This window comes from Chamaea fasciata, unplaced genomic scaffold, assembly GCF_029207755.1.
Source record: "Chamaea fasciata isolate MVZ Bird 193981 ecotype frontalis unplaced genomic scaffold, bChaFas1.0.hap1 SCAF_10, whole genome shotgun sequence".
Lineage (NCBI taxonomy): Eukaryota > Metazoa > Chordata > Aves > Passeriformes > Sylviidae > Chamaea > Chamaea fasciata.
Genome location: NW_027094095.1, coordinates 16,442,147 through 16,460,886, shown reverse-complemented (window position 1 = coordinate 16,460,886; position 18,740 = coordinate 16,442,147). Strand labels below are relative to the sequence as shown.

General features: G+C 39.4%; 1 protein-coding gene and 1 long non-coding RNA gene across 2 annotated transcripts in view; one reads left to right on the top strand and one right to left on the bottom strand.

Annotated features, from left to right (window-relative positions):
• Positions 1 to 18,740, bottom strand: part of LOC136294598 (uncharacterized) — a 68,882-nt gene that overhangs the window by 13,426 nt on the left and 36,716 nt on the right. Inside the window, exons 3-6 of the long non-coding RNA XR_010722452.1 lie at positions 13,730 to 13,785; positions 9,019 to 9,132; positions 6,956 to 7,064; positions 3,270 to 3,448 (exon numbers count right to left, since the gene is read on the bottom strand). This is a non-coding gene — a long non-coding RNA (uncharacterized lncRNA). The remainder of the gene's footprint in view (positions 1 to 3,269; positions 3,449 to 6,955; positions 7,065 to 9,018; positions 9,133 to 13,729; positions 13,786 to 18,740) is intronic.
• On the top strand, positions 3,348 to 17,857 carry CDC7 (cell division cycle 7). The gene is made up of 11 exons (XM_066192484.1): positions 3,348 to 3,441; positions 4,677 to 4,763; positions 6,661 to 6,796; positions 7,442 to 7,535; positions 7,648 to 7,790; positions 9,481 to 9,730; positions 10,277 to 10,372; positions 11,376 to 11,554; positions 12,741 to 12,823; positions 15,526 to 15,675; positions 16,660 to 17,857. Exons 1-11 carry the CDS (start codon positions 3,348 to 3,350, stop codon positions 17,034 to 17,036), a joined length of 1,689 nt encoding a protein of 562 aa, XP_066048581.1. The 3' UTR covers positions 17,037 to 17,857.

Genomic DNA, 18,740 nt, shown 5'->3' with positions numbered 1-18,740 from the left:
CAAGATAAATTGAGACATTGCAGGGAAAGAAACCACAGGAAAACAGGGTCTTGATAAGAAGATCTAAAGAAAGCAGATTTCTTGCTGTGTGAAAGTACAGCTGGAGTGATGAGGAGGAAGTTATGTATGGATATGACTGACAGAGAAGGGCCAATAATGGGACTTGTATAGAAATGGTGGTGATTTGGTATTCCACATGAGGACAACTCCAAGGCAGAGAGGCCAAGGAAGCTGGATGAAACTCTGACCTGGCCAGGAGGCAGCAGAGCTAAATATACAACCTGTTAATAATCAGCAGCTATTTAGCAAGTATTAACTGGCAAATATAATTCCTGGTTCAACAGTATTCAGAAATGGCTGTAGGTAAGATTGTCCCAAGAGGTTAATTTAGAATGATGTTGCTTGTCATTAGCACTAGGAAAACCTTGCACTTATGAATGCTTATGGTGCCCCTTGAACTTCTGTAAGATTACATGGACGAAAGAAGGAACAGAATCTGGCCTACATTATTTTGCCATTATAACTCATTTAATTAATGTTTGGTATAATCTGCTTTTAAGTACAGTCACACTTAACTGAAAGTATTGAGCTTGCATACTTCACTAAATCTCAAGCTGCTGCACTGACTTCTTAAAGCCCTAAACAGAAAGTGCAAATGAGAACAACTGTTGGAAAAGAAAAACCCACACATCAAACCAAAATCTGTTAAAACCTTCAAAGCAGCTGAGCAACTCATCTCTGCAGCCTCCTTCTAAAATGTGCAATAGGAAACACAACAAAAGTGGTGGAGCCTGCTTCTGCATTTAACGATTTGTTAACCTAAATACAGCTTGTTATAAGGTAAAACCAAGTAAGAACATTTCCTTGGGAACTTTAGCAACCCCAGGCTTGGTTGTTATTTACCAAGGGCTGCAGTTACAGATCTCTACCTGAATTATGCAATAAACAAAGAGTATTGCTGTTCATATTCTAGTGACAAGAGATCTATGCATTGTCGAGTGCAGTGGAGCTACTCTTCAACAAGAGTAATATTCTTTTATCTTTAAAAAAAGAAGAAATATTGACCAAAAATAGGTAATAAACAAGAAGTGCTAAATCCTTTCATTTACAAACATACAACTGCATTGGTTTCAATAAAACCCAACTACTCCAAACATCTGCAAAACATTACAGTAAATGGTTCCAATAGTTCCACTAAATTTCCTAGTCCTACTCACTGCTGGTCAGCAGTTAGAGCCCAGACCAGAGCCAAGATGCAAATCTAATTTTGCATTCTGTGCGATCCTTTTTGTTGTGTAACAGGGCAGTAAGGCAAAGCTGCCAGCCAAGCTGTTTCCCCCGCTATAATGCTGTAGGTGGAGCCATTCCTCGGCCTCGGGGCCATTTGACTGAATTTATAGCGGAGCTAATGAGAACAAGAACTTATTGGAGACTTGGGGTTAGATTACTTCGCAATAACCACACGCATAAAAGGAAGTCTAAGGGGCAAACGACGTCGTAGGGCCCTTGAACACGGCGGGCCACTCCCGTCCCAGCCGGGGCTCGGCCTCCCGGCGGGCACAGGCCACTCCCCGCGCCGGGCCCCGCCCCGCCCCGCGCGCGCCGCTCCGGCCGGCCCCGCCCCCCCGGCCGGCCAATGGCAGCGCGCTCTTCCCCGCCCGGCGCCGCCATTGGCCGGGGCCGCGGCTTCCGCCGAGGGCCGGGATTGGCGGCGGCGCGCGGGCGGCGAAAGGCGGCAGCAGCAAAACCCCGGCGCGCGCCGGTGTCCGCGTGAGTGTCCGTCCGCGCGCCCGCCCCCGCTCCTTCCCCCCCCGACCCCTCACCCGCGCTCTGCCGCCCCCGACCCGACCCGACCCGACCCGACCCGACCCGACCCGACCCGACCCGACCCGACCCGACCCGACCCGACCCGATCGTCTGGGGGTCCGCTCCGAGCGCCCCCCGCCCCTCAGTGCCCGCCATCCCCGCGGGGACGGCTCCCCGCCCGGCCGGAGGGGAGCCGAAGGGCCCGTCTGCACCCCGCTGCGGCCGCCCGTGGGCCCCGGGGCCGATGGGGAAGCCCGCGGCGTGCGCTTGGCCCGGGGCCTCGCTGGCGGGGGTCGTCCCGTAAAGCCAGTGACGAGCTCCGGGTGTTCCCGCTTTGTGTGGCACCGGTGACATCACCAGGGCGCACGGGGGTTTGGATGTGTGACGGCTCTTCCTCGTCCTGTAGCAGACACACGTTCCCGATCAGCGTATGTTAGCTTGCAGTCCTTGTGCTGCTGGTGAGGGCATGGTGGTACACGTCTGGAACAGGCTGATCTGCCTACTCAACACTAGCAGAGGGAGTGGCTACCTGGAAGAGACTAGAACCATCTCTAATCGCGTTCCAGTAGTTTCCAAATCCCTCTCCGGCAAAGCTCCCGCAAAAAAACGGGGCTCCAAAGAGACGCCTCCTGCCTCTTGTCTCTGTTGTTACACAAGGATGACAGACTAAAGGTAGCTCAAATTCTTTGGGGACAAGATGTATTTCTAGCTCCATAGCTGAAACAGATGAATTCTTTCATCAGGAGTTTTTCAGAATATGTTTTCTCCCGTGTGGAAAAGTTCATCCAGAACTTTGAAGGTTTGTTAAAGTAACAAGGAAAGAAGGTTTCTGGATGGAACCAGTTTTGAGTAACTGTAAGAGCTTCTGCTTCCAGGTTCACTTGTCACTGGTTGTTCTGCCCTGGGAGTCCCTGCCACTCTTTTGCTCCTGAAAAGGGAGTATTAGGGGGTTTTTTGATTGTGCAATATTAGTGGACTTTACTAGTTGACGACTTTATGTATTGTTTCCAAGATTTGGGAAGAAGCATTTCAAAATAATCATGTTCTATTTTTCTTGTGGTGAGAGGGCAATGAATAATTATGCATTTTGTTGAATTTATCTAGGAGGGAGACATCTCATGTATGGAGAAGGTATTTTTTTTTCTCTTATAATCTTTTTCAGTTTTTCTGGCTTCCTATAGCTTTTGCAGTGTGCAGTATAACTATTTCTGTGTACATCAGTTCCTTGCCTTTCAAAGCAAACTTCAGGGAAAAGACAATGCTTTAATGTGAATGAGGGAACATGAGAGATGAAAATTAGTTATTTTTAAGCTTACCCTTCCCCCCTCTATCCTTGTTGCTTTACTGGTTTACTATTTCACTGGAGTGGTGCGTGACACTTTGTTTTAGGTAGCACAGAGGAACTCCTCGGACTCCCTAAATCTCATCTCAGGAGCTGAGTGCAGGGCTAGGAAGTGTCTTACCAGAAATGCTTGCTCCCCCAGGTATCCAGAAGTGGCCCTCGAAGTCTTGGATTTTTTTTACTTGAGACTTGTTTTGTGATGGAGACGGTGTTGAAGTCTCCCTGTGATGAACAGCACCCTCAGCAGGCTGAAGACTTCCCCGGGAATGTTGAGCAGAGCAGCAAGCTTTCAGGTACGTGCTGAAACAGGGATTGTGAACATTACATTTTGTTGTTGATGTGCTGCTTCATCACTGAGGGAAATTTCAGTATTGATTATAAGCCTGTCTGTATATGATCCTGCTGTATAAAGAATTAATGAAATGAAAACGTTTGAGGTGGCTTTTGATTTTAAGTGTATTCTTGCTGTTTGTGCATTACAAAACTTCAGCAACAGTAGTTTGTCACAATTTGCTAAACCTACTATTTATATATTACTGAATGTGTAAGAGGATACCAGAATAAAAAAAAAAAAGCCAGCCCTTGAGAATAAAATTGACCAGACAAGTACAGAAACCCAGTATTTTGCCTTTTAACCTATAATCACCTGCCTTGTGCTTCAATACCTTTAGATGTGTTTATGTCCATAAAAACACTCTTGTTTTTCTTTGTAGAAGCTGAACTAAGAACGTGTGTTCTGATAGAGGTTTTGTTAGTTGTTCTGAGTCTCTTTATGTACCCGAGTCTCCACTTTCTGGACAGGGCTTGCTCAGGAATCCTTGATGGTCAGACAGTTTATAGATATAATGGATCCTGATTTTTAAAAAATATATAGTCCTCTCTTCAAAAAGTCCTCTACCTTCAAAAGAATTGAATTCTTATGTGGGGTATAGGAAACGCTTGAACAACAAGGATTTGTAAACTGAATGGAAATCAACATGATTTTTTTGAAATAATACAGTACAGCATCCTTGTTGTGCCATCTAGTGATTGCAGCATGAAGTGCAGCAGCCCAAATGCAGAGCAAACATGGGCTTTGGTGCCAACTATTTGAAGTAACAGTAGGAAAGACTGCATTACCAATCTTAAAAATATCTAAAAAATAATTCTTTTTCGGCATCTGATGGATTTGCATCTGTGCTTACAGAAACAACTGTCATAATTTTGTCTTTTGTCAAATTGCTGTTGCAAATTTCATGTAAACGTTTAGTGATGAGCTGTAGGTGTCCTACGAACCAGGCTTTTGCCCTCTCAGAATCTGCTATGTGTCAGATAAGTAAAAAATAATTGTTTAAATGCTGCCGCTTATAAAGGAGTGTGATGAAGAATAACAATATCAAGTATCCACATGGTAATGTCAGCAGGATAGGAAACCTTTGTGCTGTTTTTCCCTCTGTACATGTGAAGTGTTATTTGTGATCTCCAAAACAGATCAGATATTGAATCAAGCAATAAAATTCCTAACTTATTTTCCCCATTCTTTCCACAGCAGGAGTAAAAAAAGACATTGAAAAACTTTATGAAGCTGTGCCACAGCTGGTAAATGTGTTCAAAATAAAGGAAAAAATTGGAGAAGGTAAATGTTTCATTTTATCTTGCTTAGAGTAAAGATTTCTTTTGGCATTTCTAACTTAAAAAGCATAGATTTAAGATCTCAATATACACAATTTACACCAAATGCCTTTTTTTTTACTTACTACATGATCACTGTAGGAATTATAATATGTTGCTGAGCACATAGGTGTTTTAATTAGGAACATTTTCAAGATATTTTCTTGAAAATCTGGTATATTTAAGCCTTTTTAAAAAATAGCATTCCAATATTGACAATTAAAAATTTTTGAGGTAGATTCAAGTAAATAGTCTTAATAATCCATTCTTTTTCTCCTTTACATGAGAAATCTACTTATATGTAGCTGTATTTTGACATACTTAATTGGTGTTCCTTAAGTTAGCTTTGCTTCTGCTAAAATCTCTTTGGCAGAAGTGGATGAGGAAACTGAAAGGTTGGAGCTGGCTTTACTTAAAAAATGAACAACTTCTTTATTTTTGAAGACATACAGTATCAGATTTTAGAATGTTTGGGTTCACTTTGTCTTCAACAAGACAGTATTGTAAGAACCTTAAATGAGTGTCAGGCATGACTATAAATAGATTCAGGTACTTCTGAGTGTGGGATTTCAGCACTTTTTGAAACTTTACCCATTTAATCTCTGAAATGCTCTGTGACTCCACACTTTTAAAACAAAAGATGGTGCTGGGAAGCTGGATTGTTTTGCATTGGTTTTGTGATGGAATTTCTGTGCAGCAGATGACATGCCTAAGAATTTTTATTTCAAAAACCACCCAACTCCTTAAAAACCCCCAGCTCCACTCCCCACAGGAATGTAAAATTAAAAAAAAAAATAGCCTTCTACCTATCATAAAAAAGATAGTGTGATTAAACAAAATTTCTGGTTATGAATAGTACTCTGATTTTACTTTTGGGAGCAAACAGTGTTTTTAAAAAATACCATTTGCAGTTCAGCAGCATTATGAGAAAACAAGCTTCAACTTAGTATTCCACTCTGGAATCACTTTCATTTTAGCAGTTCTCACCACCAAAAATGATGCCTTCTGTCAAATTTGGTAACCCTTGTTGCTGCAGTCAGTTCTGTTGAAGTTATGGGCTTATAGGTTGTTTGGGATTTTTTTTTTTTTTTTTTTTTTTGTTACAGTTGCATGAAGTATTTAGATTTTGCTGGCATTTTGCTGTATGTTTGCACTCAGTCTGTTGAACCAGCATGATGCAAAGACATCACTTAAAACATAATCAAAAGTAATTTCTATTCTTTATTCATACGGAAGAATACTTCAACTTGTATGTTCAGATATCTCAAATTCATCTCCTATTTATTAGGATATCCTTAAAATTAAATGGCTGGGCAAACTTATCATACAGTCTGAATACTCCCTTTCTCAAGCAAGTGTATCACATTGGATGTGGTAAAATGCTCTGGGCAAATAAACAGTGCAGTTATACATCATGTGGAAAGCCTTCCTTTATAGATAAAGTACAGAATTAAGGAAAATGTAGCAATTTCAGAAGTCCTTTGACTAGCATTGGCAGTGCTTTCCAGATTAGCATTATATAGTTCTCTTACATTGTAGGGAGAGGAGTTAGATGTCAGATGAAAGTAAGCTACCTAAACAAGAAAGCAAATCAAAGGTAGGAAATTTACATTCAAAGAGCACTGTGTCCCAGGCAAGTTAGACAGTGTTATATTTGCATTTTTACTGACATAAAAAACTTGTATACAAGATCAGTATATTCAGTAGTAGAGAAAAGGAACTGGATTTTTCTCTTCTAGAATGTGCTTTTGATGTAGTATCAAGTGTACTGCAGGATTGTGAACAGTTAGATCACTTCTGTAAAAATCTGCATTGACCTAATTAAAAATGTTGAAGACAGTGTTTTTCTCCTTTGTTTACAGGTACTTTTAGTTCTGTTTACTTGGCCACAGCACAGCTACAAACAGGATATGAGGAGAAAATGGCTCTGAAACACTTGATTCCAACCAGCCACCCTCTGCGAATAGCTGCTGAACTTCAGTGCCTCACAGTGGCAGGGTACATAAACAAAAAAATTATGATTGTCATGACTAAACTGCTGAATGTTGTTTCACTGTTCTGTATTTATTTAAGTTTTGGCACTTCTCTTGATTTGTTTTTAACCACACACACGTATATTGTTTTTATTGACAGCAAATAACAAAAGGTGTGTCTTACCTGTAGTGGATCCCCTTTGCTGCTAGTCTCAGTTTGGGGGGTGCTCTATTTACCAGCTGAGAAATTCCATTATATATCTCTGTGGTAACAAAGTTCCAGTTCTGAAATGCTTGGTAAAAAGAATCACTTCATTAGAAAATGTGGGTTTAGGAACGAATACTTGTTGGCAGAGCATGCTGAATAGCACCTTCTTAAAGTAGTAGGATCGTGAAAGTTAGGGCCTATATTAATTGCAGTGGTAACTACAAACCACAGCCCCACAGATAATCTGCAGAGTCTCATTCCACACTGCAGAATGGAGCATAAAATGGAGTTAAATGGAATGGAGCAATGAGCAGCAAGAGCACAGCTACTGACTGCTGATAAGACTGTTGCCAAAATATAAATTAGAATTATAAAAGGAAGACTGACTGAAGTTTTTAAGAAATAAAGGAAAATAAACATCCATCTTCTGGTATTTGTTCAGTAACATTACTTTTCTTCTAGGGGACAAGATAATGTTATGGGAGTTAAATACTGTTTTAGGAAAAATGATCACGTTGTTATTGTTATGCCATATCTGGAGCATGAATCCTTCTTGGTGAGTCTCAGACTTTTGATATGTAGTAAAACATCTAATTAAAAGCAGATGCATAACTATTCTATAATTATTCTATGATTCTATAAATTACAATATCCAAAAAATCTTTCAGGACATTTTGAATTCCCTTTCCTTTGAAGAAGTGAGGGAATACATGTTTAATCTGTTTAAAGCACTGAGGCGCATTCATCACTTCGGTATTGTTCACCGTGATGTCAAGCCCAGCAACTTCCTCTACAACAGGCAGCTAAAAAAGTGAGTCTGACCATACTGTGATCTCATCTGGGGGTGTGTGCCTTGGCAGAACACAGTCAATTAGGCTTTTCGGCTTCTTTCGTTCCAGCTGCATAACATGTGCTTAAATAATAAAGCTAAAAATGTGGGGGTTTATTTGTAAGTTTTTTCTTTTTTTGTAAAGGAACTTAAGAAGGGAAGGATTTTTTTTTATTATTTAATGTAATATCTGCTTCATAGAGTAACAGATACCTGCTAAAATGAAGATTTTACGACTGAGTAAAAAGTACTACATTTTCAAATAAGAATGTAAAGAATAAAATATGGGGTTTTTTTTAAATAAGAAAGTTAAATGTAACTTGTGGTGCATAGAATGATCCTTGTACATTTTTAATAGTGGATAGAGTAAAACTGATACAGATAAGATAGCTGGCTTTGGGCTGTTTTCACCTTACATTGAAATAATACTTATAACAAGTAGGGTTGGCTCTTTTGCCTGCAAGTTACAAAATTTAAAGATTTTTAAAAGTGAGGTACTGCCTCTTTGTGAAGAGCTGAAATGGACAGAATGCTTCAGTACTAGCAGTCCTATAGCTGTATTTGTTAGCATTGTGCTTGGACAGTTGAGACACTGGGGTGTTGGAGTGTGTCCAAAGCAAAGCACTGAGAGGGGGTTGTAGCAGGATGCACATCCCCAGGTAAAAATGATGACAGGAAATGGCCTCAAGTTGCACCAGGGAAGGTTTAGGTTCGATATTAGGAAAAGGTTTATCAAGCGCTGGAATAGGCTGCCCAGGGAAGTGGTTGAGTCATCATCCCTAGAGGAATTTAAAAGTGGTGTAGATGCAGCACTTAGGGATATGGTTTTGTGGGACTTGGCAGAGGGGGCTTAAGAGTTGGACTTGATTTTAAAGGTCTTTTCCAGCCTAAATGTTTCTGGGCTTCTATGCAGTGAAAGTTTGTAGGGGAGATTTGATTGCATTTTGCCAAACTGCAAGCGTAAAAATTTGAGAAATACTGATTTTTGGGTTTTTTGTTTGGGTTTTTTTTTTTTTTTAATCTGTCAAAAATGAATATGTACTGTCATTTTGGTCTTCCAGCATTTGTTTGAGCCTTAATCTCTACTTAGCGTTTATAGTCGTGGAGTTGAGTTTGAGACCCAGGGACAGATGGATTGTCTTTGTACTGGCTGTAGTAAAAAATAATTATTTTAGAGACAGATCTGAAGTGTGAACTAATGTAGTCTTACCTGTTTGAAGACTAAAGTAAGTTCCAGTAGTATTTCCAGAAGTCTGTCAAAACTCAAAACCCTGTTGATCTTGTCTGTCTTCACTGCTTCCTTTGTCCTCTGCCCTTGGGCATCCTGCAAGAGTCACCACTTGTACATGACTGCTGGCTGAATGTTCAGGGCTGTAGGATTAGAAGAACTTCAAAAAGGAGTTGCTGGAAATATTTTTTTAACACCTCTGGAGGAAGGATGCACTTGAGAAGATTTTGGGACAGGAAACAATGAACAGTGGTATAGGGTAAAAACGTTGAGGGGATAGGTAAGGTGGAACAGTAGGAGGAGAAGGAATAGGAGTGATGCTGGCAACAGTACAGCTAGGCAACATTGCATGAAATGTGAAAGAAAGAAAAATAGTAATGAATAGTAAATTGAATTAATAACAGATAGTTTGTGACTCCTGATCCTGAATTTGTGTCTTTTCAGGTATGCCTTGGTAGATTTTGGCTTGGCACAAGGAACTCCTGATACAAAAATTGAGCTTCTTAAAACTACCCACTCTGAAGACCAGCAGGGAAGTTGCTTGCAAACTAATCCCACTGTAGCCTTGGGAAATGGGGTTTCTGTCAGTGTCACAGCACTTAAACAGATAGCTCAACAGTCACCCTCAAAAGCAGCCGACAGAAGGCCCAGCTCACTTTCAAAAGTACAGATGAAACAAGGAAGAGGAGGAAAGGTTCTCAGTCTCTTTCATTAATGCTGTTGTATATGTTTAATGTGTTCCTTCATCCAACAGGGGGCGATGCAGTACTTGCACAGAGGCTGAGCCTGCACAGCGTCACAGTGTTCATATCTAAGGAGCTATTTCTACATAACTATTGGCTTCATCACTATCTCTTAGATGTAATACAGTGCCGAAGGCTGTATAAAACTCCAGCATGGGTTACTATTTAGACAGCTTAAATCCTTTTTTAGAGACATGGACGGTGAAACTCCTCCCCAAGCCAATAATCATTCACCTATGTTTAGTTACTATTGCATAACAAATGCAGTACAGACTACACTGAGATTGTCTTGGGGCACTTCAGAGCTGTGATTCGTTTTATAAACATGTTTGCTGTTCTGTCTAGACCATGTTTCTTCATCCACAGTGTGCTGATGCCTGAAAATGACTTGCATGCATCTGTTCTTGTTTTATGACACTCCACACTTTGTTTTGAACTATCAGTACCCAGATGCCTGTTGAACAGGATCCTTTTTGTCCTTTTTGTTGGTATTGTAGGAGGACTCTGTGCACCATTCTGTCCAGCGCTCTGTCTTCGGAGAGAGGAATTTCAATGTCTATAGCTCCACATACCAGGAGAACTCAGGCACAAAAGTAAGAAGTATTGACTCACCAGCAGGATCAATCTGCTGCATATTTGAAAAATTATAGAACTGGTTGTTCTGTAAGACTGAGCACGGCTCCAGAATGCTATGGAACTAAAAGGTTTTGAGCAGATTGTTAAATGTGTCTTTCCTGAAAGGCTCTGAGAATTTTCCATTTCTGTTTCAGTCCCTCTTGAAGCTCTTAAACAACGAGTTCTGTAGCTGCCTCCCTAGCTGATCTTGTTTGGATGCTAGGTTAATCTTTTTTTCCTATGCATCTATCCGTGCAGTTAATCATAGAGTCACAAAATAAACTGAGTTGGAAGGGAACCATGAGGATCATCAAGTCCAACTCCTGGTTCTGCACATGACACCCCAAGAGTCACACCCTGTGCCTGAGAGCATTGTCCAAATGCTTCTTGAGCTCTGCCAGGCTGGTGCTGTGACCACTGCTCTGAGAGCCTGTTCCAGTGCTCAACCATCCCCTACTTACCTTGTGAAATTCTTTTAAAAATTATTTTGCAGTTGAAGCTGAGGATAACTATTGTAACTATTTTTTTATAATTAGTATTTAATATGACAAGGGGGAAACCCCAACTAAGTTAGAGGCTTTAGTTTACAGGGGTTTTTTTTTGTAGAACTAGAGTTAGTGTCTGTGTTGCTGTGACATTTCATATTCTTTCTTATTCTTATGTTGAGCCAAAAAAAAATCTTGAAACACTATACTAACTTGAAAAATACTTGTTTTGCAGCTTCAGAATATCTAATATATATTGGTTTTTTGGTAAACAGTGAAAATGTTTTCTGAAGGGGAAGGGGAGGAAATCAGGCTATCTAGAAAGTTCCAGTGTCTGTTTTATAGTATTTTTGATACTGTTACAGGTTTGCTGTCTGTTCTAAAATTCTTCTTGTTCGTGAGCACCTGTTAAGTCAGTATTTCAGGAACTGTCTTATCTAGATGTAAAGGGAAACTTTTAAAATAAGTCATCTTTTCTAAATTATCTTCATTGCAGCTCATAAAACAATCAAAGATAATAGATGTTTCATCTAGGAAGTTAGTAACAAAGAAGAAGATTATTTCTACCAAAACTGTGAGCAATGGGGCAGCCAGGAAAGCTGCCAGTGGTTGCCCTTTAAACCTGCCCTGTGACTGTTATGCAACGGATAGAGTTTGCAGTGTTTGCCTTTCAAGGTAATTTGCTTTGATAATGTTGTAAAATTGTCTGCTCTGCTGTCAAGCAAAGTCAGAAACTTGGATTTACTAGACTGCTGATTTAGTGAGTGAAAGATAGCATTTGATCTCTGCAGCCCTTAAAACACTGAGTATGCTCTTTTTAAACAAGAATAGTTAGTGGAATTCATGGATTAGTTCACTGCTATCTGAAGTTAGAAAGATTCACTGGTAATTTTCTTGTTGCTGTGTTTATTCACTCACATGTGTTGCAGAAAATCACTTGATTTAATTACAACACTTACAAAAGTGTTCTAAATTCTGTCATTTAGTAGTTATCTAATAGGCCTAAATTATACCAACATTTGGGGTTCTGGAAATCATGAAATGTAGAAAAGGAAGCATAAATGTTTTGTATTTGTTCATCTAAAAAACTAGTAGAATCACAGAATGGTTTGGGTTGGAAGGAACCTTAAGGTCATCTTGTTCCAAAACCCCTGCCATGGGCAACTCCCACTAGACCAGGTTGCTCTGAGCTGCATCCTGCCTGACCTTGAGCACTGCCAGGGATGGGCATCCACAGCATCTCTGGGCAACCTGTTCAGTGCCTCATGTTGGACAGTCTTGGCAGCTCAGTTAAACTCCATCCCTCTGCAGGTAGTTTTGATTATGATCTACTACTGCCTTTTATCCACATGTGATTTTTCAAATAATGATAAGCTTGCACCTTTTATTTAATCTAACAAAAAGTAAATTCTTGGCAACACTCAGAGTAACCCTTTGTTTGCTCTGGACTAACAAAAAGCCATAGCATCCACTTTCAAGAATCTCATATGCTTTTTGCCTTGGGTTAATTAGCCTCAACTTCAAAGTTTTCCATGAAAATAACCCTTTAACAAAAATGACACTTCTCTTAGATGAAACTAAGAAAAGGTAATTGTGAGTTAAGTATGCAATAAGTATTTCTCTGGTCTTCTATGCTAGATAAAATAATTAACATATAATAGGTAATAAGTCTATTATGTGCATATCTTATGATTTCATGCTAGGTAGGATGCTTCAAACCTCTGTAAAACTTGAATAAAGCAGGGTTAGGTTGTTTACACATCTTACACAAGTATATTCTAAAAATAATATTAAATACTATTAGATTTAGAACTTAATTATTAAGTTTTATGTTCTAAATATATTTGTCTCTTATTACAAGGCGTCAGCAAGTGGCTCCCAGGGCAGGAACACCTGGATTCAGAGCACCAGAAGTATTAACAAAGTGCCCCACTCAGACCACAGGTACTCCCCAACAGACTCAAACAAATGGCATTTTTCACCTTTTCATCCTTCTCATTTATGCATATTTTGTTGTCTTTTTATGGGAGGATTTTTTAACTCGTGAAATTCATTTTTCATCCCTTCTAATGCTTTTCAAGTATTTCTCGACTTTAATTAAAAGTTTATTATTCAGAGAAAGATCAGTTCAGGAATATTTTCCATTGTTTGAAACTTGTATGTGTCCTTATTAATTTGAGAGGTAGTGCCATGTGCAGGAGTAGATTAAAATATATTTTAAAAGAAAAAAGAAATTTTTATGAAGTTTCTTGCTTATTTGTTCAAGAAAAATCTTGAATAAATCTTTGGGAGAGAGGACATTTAGCCTTTTGTAGGCAGGTTGTAACATATGCTGCCATAGCAGGCATAATTAATGGTGTAATTGCAAATGTGTTCTAGAAAGTATTATTTAATTACTTTTTATGAGATTTTTTTTCTTTTTGCTAGAGAGGTTGTGCCTACCTGCAGGATGGAGAGCCGATAGAAGCAGTTACCCATTAAACATTTGGTGTACGACCAGGAGTTCTCACTTACAAAAAAATACAAATGTCCTCAAAAACTGGATTTAAAATATAAGGTGTTTTTTTTTTCTGAATAACTTTCGAGAAAGTTGTCAATATACGAGTAAAGTATGTATACCCACTCAAAACAGAATTAACAATATGTTGGATCATCTTATGCCTAGATAGCTTACTGCTGTTTGAAACAACATCTGTCCTGTGGGTATGACTGAGATTTCAAAGGTATGGCAGCTTGTTTGGAGTTCTTGTGCCTGTGCTGTAACAGCCAGCTCTATGGGCAGAAACCTAGGACAAGCTTAGACAATCTCTGAATCTGTCTAGACAGAATTGAGGCAGAAAGAAGACATACCTGGGAAATCTTGGACACATGCTGGTGTTAATCACACTTTCAGATGGTTCTCTGTTCTGTAGAGTAATGAAGAGCAAGATTACAAAAAGTAGGGGTAGATCTGGACACCCTTGGGAGTGGCACAGGCATCCCTTGCCTGAGTCAGTGATGCTGAGCTCCTGCAGTATGCCATCAAAGGCCTTTATTAGAAATGGGTAGAATAATACTTATATTTATGATATCATGTTTTATTTGAACTAGCAAGTATTGCTGTCCACTTTCATTTGGGGCTGCTGGAGTCACCTCCTTGTATTCCTGCCAGTCTTAGTCCTAGTTTTAGCCTCTGTGCTGAGACCAAGTTACTGGCTGAATCTAGTTAACTCTACCCAGAACTATTATAGCACATCTGGCCCAGGTTCACAGTGCTGGGAGTATAACCTAAACTCCTAAGTTGAGGCTGCACAGATCCAGTTACACTTCCCCTTGGTTTTTCCCTCTGTTCCCCTTTCCTCACTAGCTGCATAACACTAGACAAAAGCAGAGGGAGGAATCATGATTTTGATGTCATTCCACAAGATCTTGCACTCTGCTGATGATCACAGCTCTATGACAGTCGTGGGGCCAGGATTTACTGCCCACTCAGATGTATAATGCCTTTTCATTTCAGCTAGTTACATAATTAAACCTTTTCAAAGGTCTTGACCTTGATTTACTCCAGCTTACCCAACCACATCCTCAGGGGGATGCACAGCCCCTCAAACAGACAGCATTACTGTATCCCTGTTGGAAAGATGATACTAACACTTTTTTACAGGAACTGTGCGGAAGGCAGAAAACCTTTCCACTGTAAAATGTGCCAAATTATAAACTTGGATTTTTGGTTTTTTTAATAAAAGACGTAAAATCTGGTTTTGCAACTAAACTACCTAATACTTTTTTTTTCAAATCAAAGTCCTGTGCCAAGAGTGTTTCTAATTAAAATGTCCAAATTAATTACTGCCTATTTTGCTACTCACTTTTTTGAATAGGACTAAGATGAATATGCCTCTATTTCCCAACTCTTAATTTTTCTCTTCAGAGTTTGAGATCCTTCAAACTCTCTCCTTCACTTTCCTTGCCATCTCTCAAAAAGTGCACCTTAGTGAGCCAGAAAAATAATGGCAGACAGGTATTCTTGTAACTTCTAGATGGAAGTTTCCATCAGGCTTTGGCCTCTATCCCCAGAGTACTCTCTGTACTCTTCATAACACAATGAAAGTGATGAATAACTTTGAACTATTACAGCTTTTAAACTGCCTGTCTTGTCAAGTGAGTTCATATTAGAGAGGAACAAAGCTCATAATAAGATAAATTTCTTAGTATTGCCTACCTATGCCAGCCTCAATCCCCCAAAACTATTTTTATGAACATTTGTGAGTTGTTTTTTTATTTATGACCCTTATATGAGGTTTTCTTCGTGTGATGTAAAGTTAAATATATATCAAACCTGCCATTTCATTTGCCCCCTCTCATCTTCGCAGGTAAAACAACTTCAAACATTGGTTTGGTCCTTTTTTAAGTTTAGCAAGTTAATGGAATTACTCATATGAAAAACAGTCCCTCTGCATCAAAGTAGGAAATTATTCTTCAATGTAATTACAGTAATTTCCACTCTTGTCTGAAGTATTATCTATGTGACCAAAGTCAAGAAGTACTTCAGAACATAACTTCTGCTGATAGAAACTTTTCAGATCATAATTTCTTTTTAAAGCAAGTTGAGATTTTGTTTGTGATGAAATCATGAGTTTAATTGTTAATAAATTTGCTTTCCTTTGCAGCAATAGACATGTGGTCTGCAGGAATCATATTCCTTTCTCTACTCAGTGGACGGTATCCATTTTTCAAAGCAAGTGATGATTTAACTGCTTTGGCACAAATCATGACAGTTCGTGGATCCAGAGAAACCATCCAGGCTGCTAGAACTTTTGGTATGCAAACCTTAATTATGGGGGAAGGGGCAAAATGTTACTTGATGCTGTGATTTACAATCAGTGGGGTTTTTTTGCATATATAAATACGTTTTTAGCTTTGACAGTAATTTTGGAAGTAAATCACACTTTTTGCATGTCTATATAGACAAACTTTTAACACAGTTTTGTGTTTTTCTGTCTTTTACAATGTATGTATGGGGTGCTTTCTGTCATAGTTTTCCCAACCTGTCTACTGCCTTTCCCTAAGTCAGGGCTACTTGAGGTGAAGCATGCCAACTAAATGTTTCCTACTGGCATTTGGTTAGAATTCTTGAGACAGTGTTTCTATTCCTACAAAATTTGGCCTGGAGGCTTAAGTCAATATGACTTAATATTTAAATGATGTAAACCTTGCTTTTTCCCCCACCCCTTCCCCCAAAAGGCCTAGTAAAACAAACAAACACACTGAAAACCCAAAAACCCAATGCCCAACGGCTGGCCTGTTTAAAAGAGACACAATCACCACAAAACACAAAATATCCAAATAACCATTCCCCTAATTGCTCTCAGGCTAAATGCTGCAGCACTTGCGACCTGGACTTGTTACCTTGTGTAACTGCCAGCATCAGTTTTCATTCTCCAGACAGAGGTGTAAACATCAGGGTATTTAATTGTCTTTAGTTCTGTTAAAATGACAGTGAAATGCAAAAAGTTGGTGTACAGGGTGGCTGACAACCTGCCACTACATAACTTCACATGACCCAAAGCTCTTTGTTCTGAGCAGAACTGAGATGATGACCCCTTCTGACTGTCAGGGGCTGCTGCTGTAATGCAGGGCTAGTGTGGAGGCATGGCGGGGTGGATTTGGTTCTTTGATGGACTTGGGATGTTTTTCTTTCACGCTGGTTATACTTGGAGACATGAAGTTTCTCTGAAACAAAATTTACAATTGTATAGGAAGTATAATAAAAGGTGGCTTCCTGTACAACCTTTTCTCCCTAGGAAAATCAGTTGTGTGTACCCAAGTTGTCCCAACTCAAAACCTACGAAGCCTCTGCGAAAAGCTGAGAGGACCAAACAGCAGCTGTAAGAGATCTCAGGGGGAAGGGCCCAGCAGGTCTGAAAACAACACAGCTTTGCCAGTTGCAGAAGACAAACCCTGTGCTCCTGAGACACTCAGAAAACAAATTCAGCACTTACAGAGTTTTCAAGAAGGTGACAGTGCTTTGGAAATGAAGGCAACTGATATGAAAGGATGGGATCAGGTTCCTGATGAAGCATATGACCTACTTGATAAGCTACTAGACTTAAACCCTGCAACAAGAATAACTGCAAAAGAGGCTTTGCTGCATCCTTTTTTTAAAGGCATAAGGCTCTGAGAAGATAACTTACTCTGTTTATCCTTTCATATGTTTTGTATGGAAATGGAATACCGAGGCAGTTTTACCTTGTTGCCCTCAATATTTACACTCATTGAAATAACTTCACACTGTGCTCTGAACTACTGAAATTTTGTCTTGTACAGGTAGACTGCAAATGTCAGTTTAAGAAATACTTGCAGATGTAAAAGTTACATAAATATCACTAACACAGTCTTATCCTAAGAGGATTATTAACTTTCAAGAGGTTATTGCTGTGCATACCTGTTCTCTAAGAAAGTTAACTTTGATCAAAAACAACAAAGAAAAAAGAGTTTCATAAGCTCTATGCTTAATTCTCGAGATATTCCCTTAAAATTTACAAGTTTGCCTTAAGGTAAGACTGAAATAAGAAAGTGTTTGAGAGACTTTTTTCTGTACTTGCATATCTCTGCTTTGTTCCTGTTTAGCATGTGGAGGACTGAAAATGGAACAAAGTGTATGCATTTTGTTCAGACTATTTTCAGAGAACAGTACTACTTTGGGAGTGTTGCTAGAGGAAAGGCCAGGTGCTGAAGATTATATCATCAAAAGAAAAACATAACTTTTAAAAGCACATTTTTGTTCCTGTCTGGCCTTTCCTACTTAGGCAATAGTAATAAATGCAGTCACTCATTTTGCATAGGCCATGTTTCCTCAGTGCCGTGGGTAACTGTCAATATTCCACAGCTGCTGCCTTCAGGATGTCTTGGGTGCAAGGCATAGGTTTGATTTGTGTTATGGAAACTCGATTTCTTAAAAAATACCTGTTCAATAAATGATTTGGTTTTATAACTTCAGAAGCTTGTCTAGAGATGCTTCTATAAAAGTCAGGTAAGGTTTTCCTGTGGGATGTTTCTGTTCAGGGAGTCTTGCACATTGGTTTCCTGCATAAATTCCTCAGTGATAGGAGACACTTTTTGGATACCTCTAGTGTGTATGGCTGTTATAGTGGAATTATCTTAATTATTAAGGAACTCTTACCACAGAGTTAGGTAGCTATTGTGTGGTCCTACGGAGGAAAATCCCATACCTTCAATGTGCAAAGTAAGCTACATCATGTTCAACAGAAGTTTCTCTAAACCCCTTGATTATTGAAACATAATACAGTGTTTTTGGATGTACATTTCTTGAGATGCTGATGGAGTTGCTGTAAGAGGTTCCAGGCCTTTCTGAGAAAAGATTGCTGCTCTGATAACTCTTGTAAAAGCCTTCTCATAGGAGCTGACGGTTATAATAGTGCAACAATCCTTACCAGGACTGGGGCTGAAGAGACAAGATTTCAATATTTTCAAAACCTTGAATACATAGCAAATAATAGTAATGTTGCTCTGTTTCTGGCATCAGCTGTTAGGGAAAAATATTTGCAGATGTCAGAATATTGATTGCAGAAAATCTTGAAACCCTCAAGACTCTGGGGCCCAGGTCTTATAGTTTTTGCTGTTTATATAAAATTTCAACACAGCACGTCACTGAGAAATTATTTATCTAAAGGAAGTGTGGCCAAATTTGGCATGCAGTGCTGTCTGCCAGTGTCTGCAGATGTATTGTTTCCTCCTACATTCACTCATGCTCTCTATGCTTATGAGAGCATCAGCTGACAACAAGCAAAAATATGTCAGCTATCTCTTGTGAGCTTTTTAAGTAACTTCAGCTCTTAAGCTTCCCTGCTAACAGCCTTCAGCA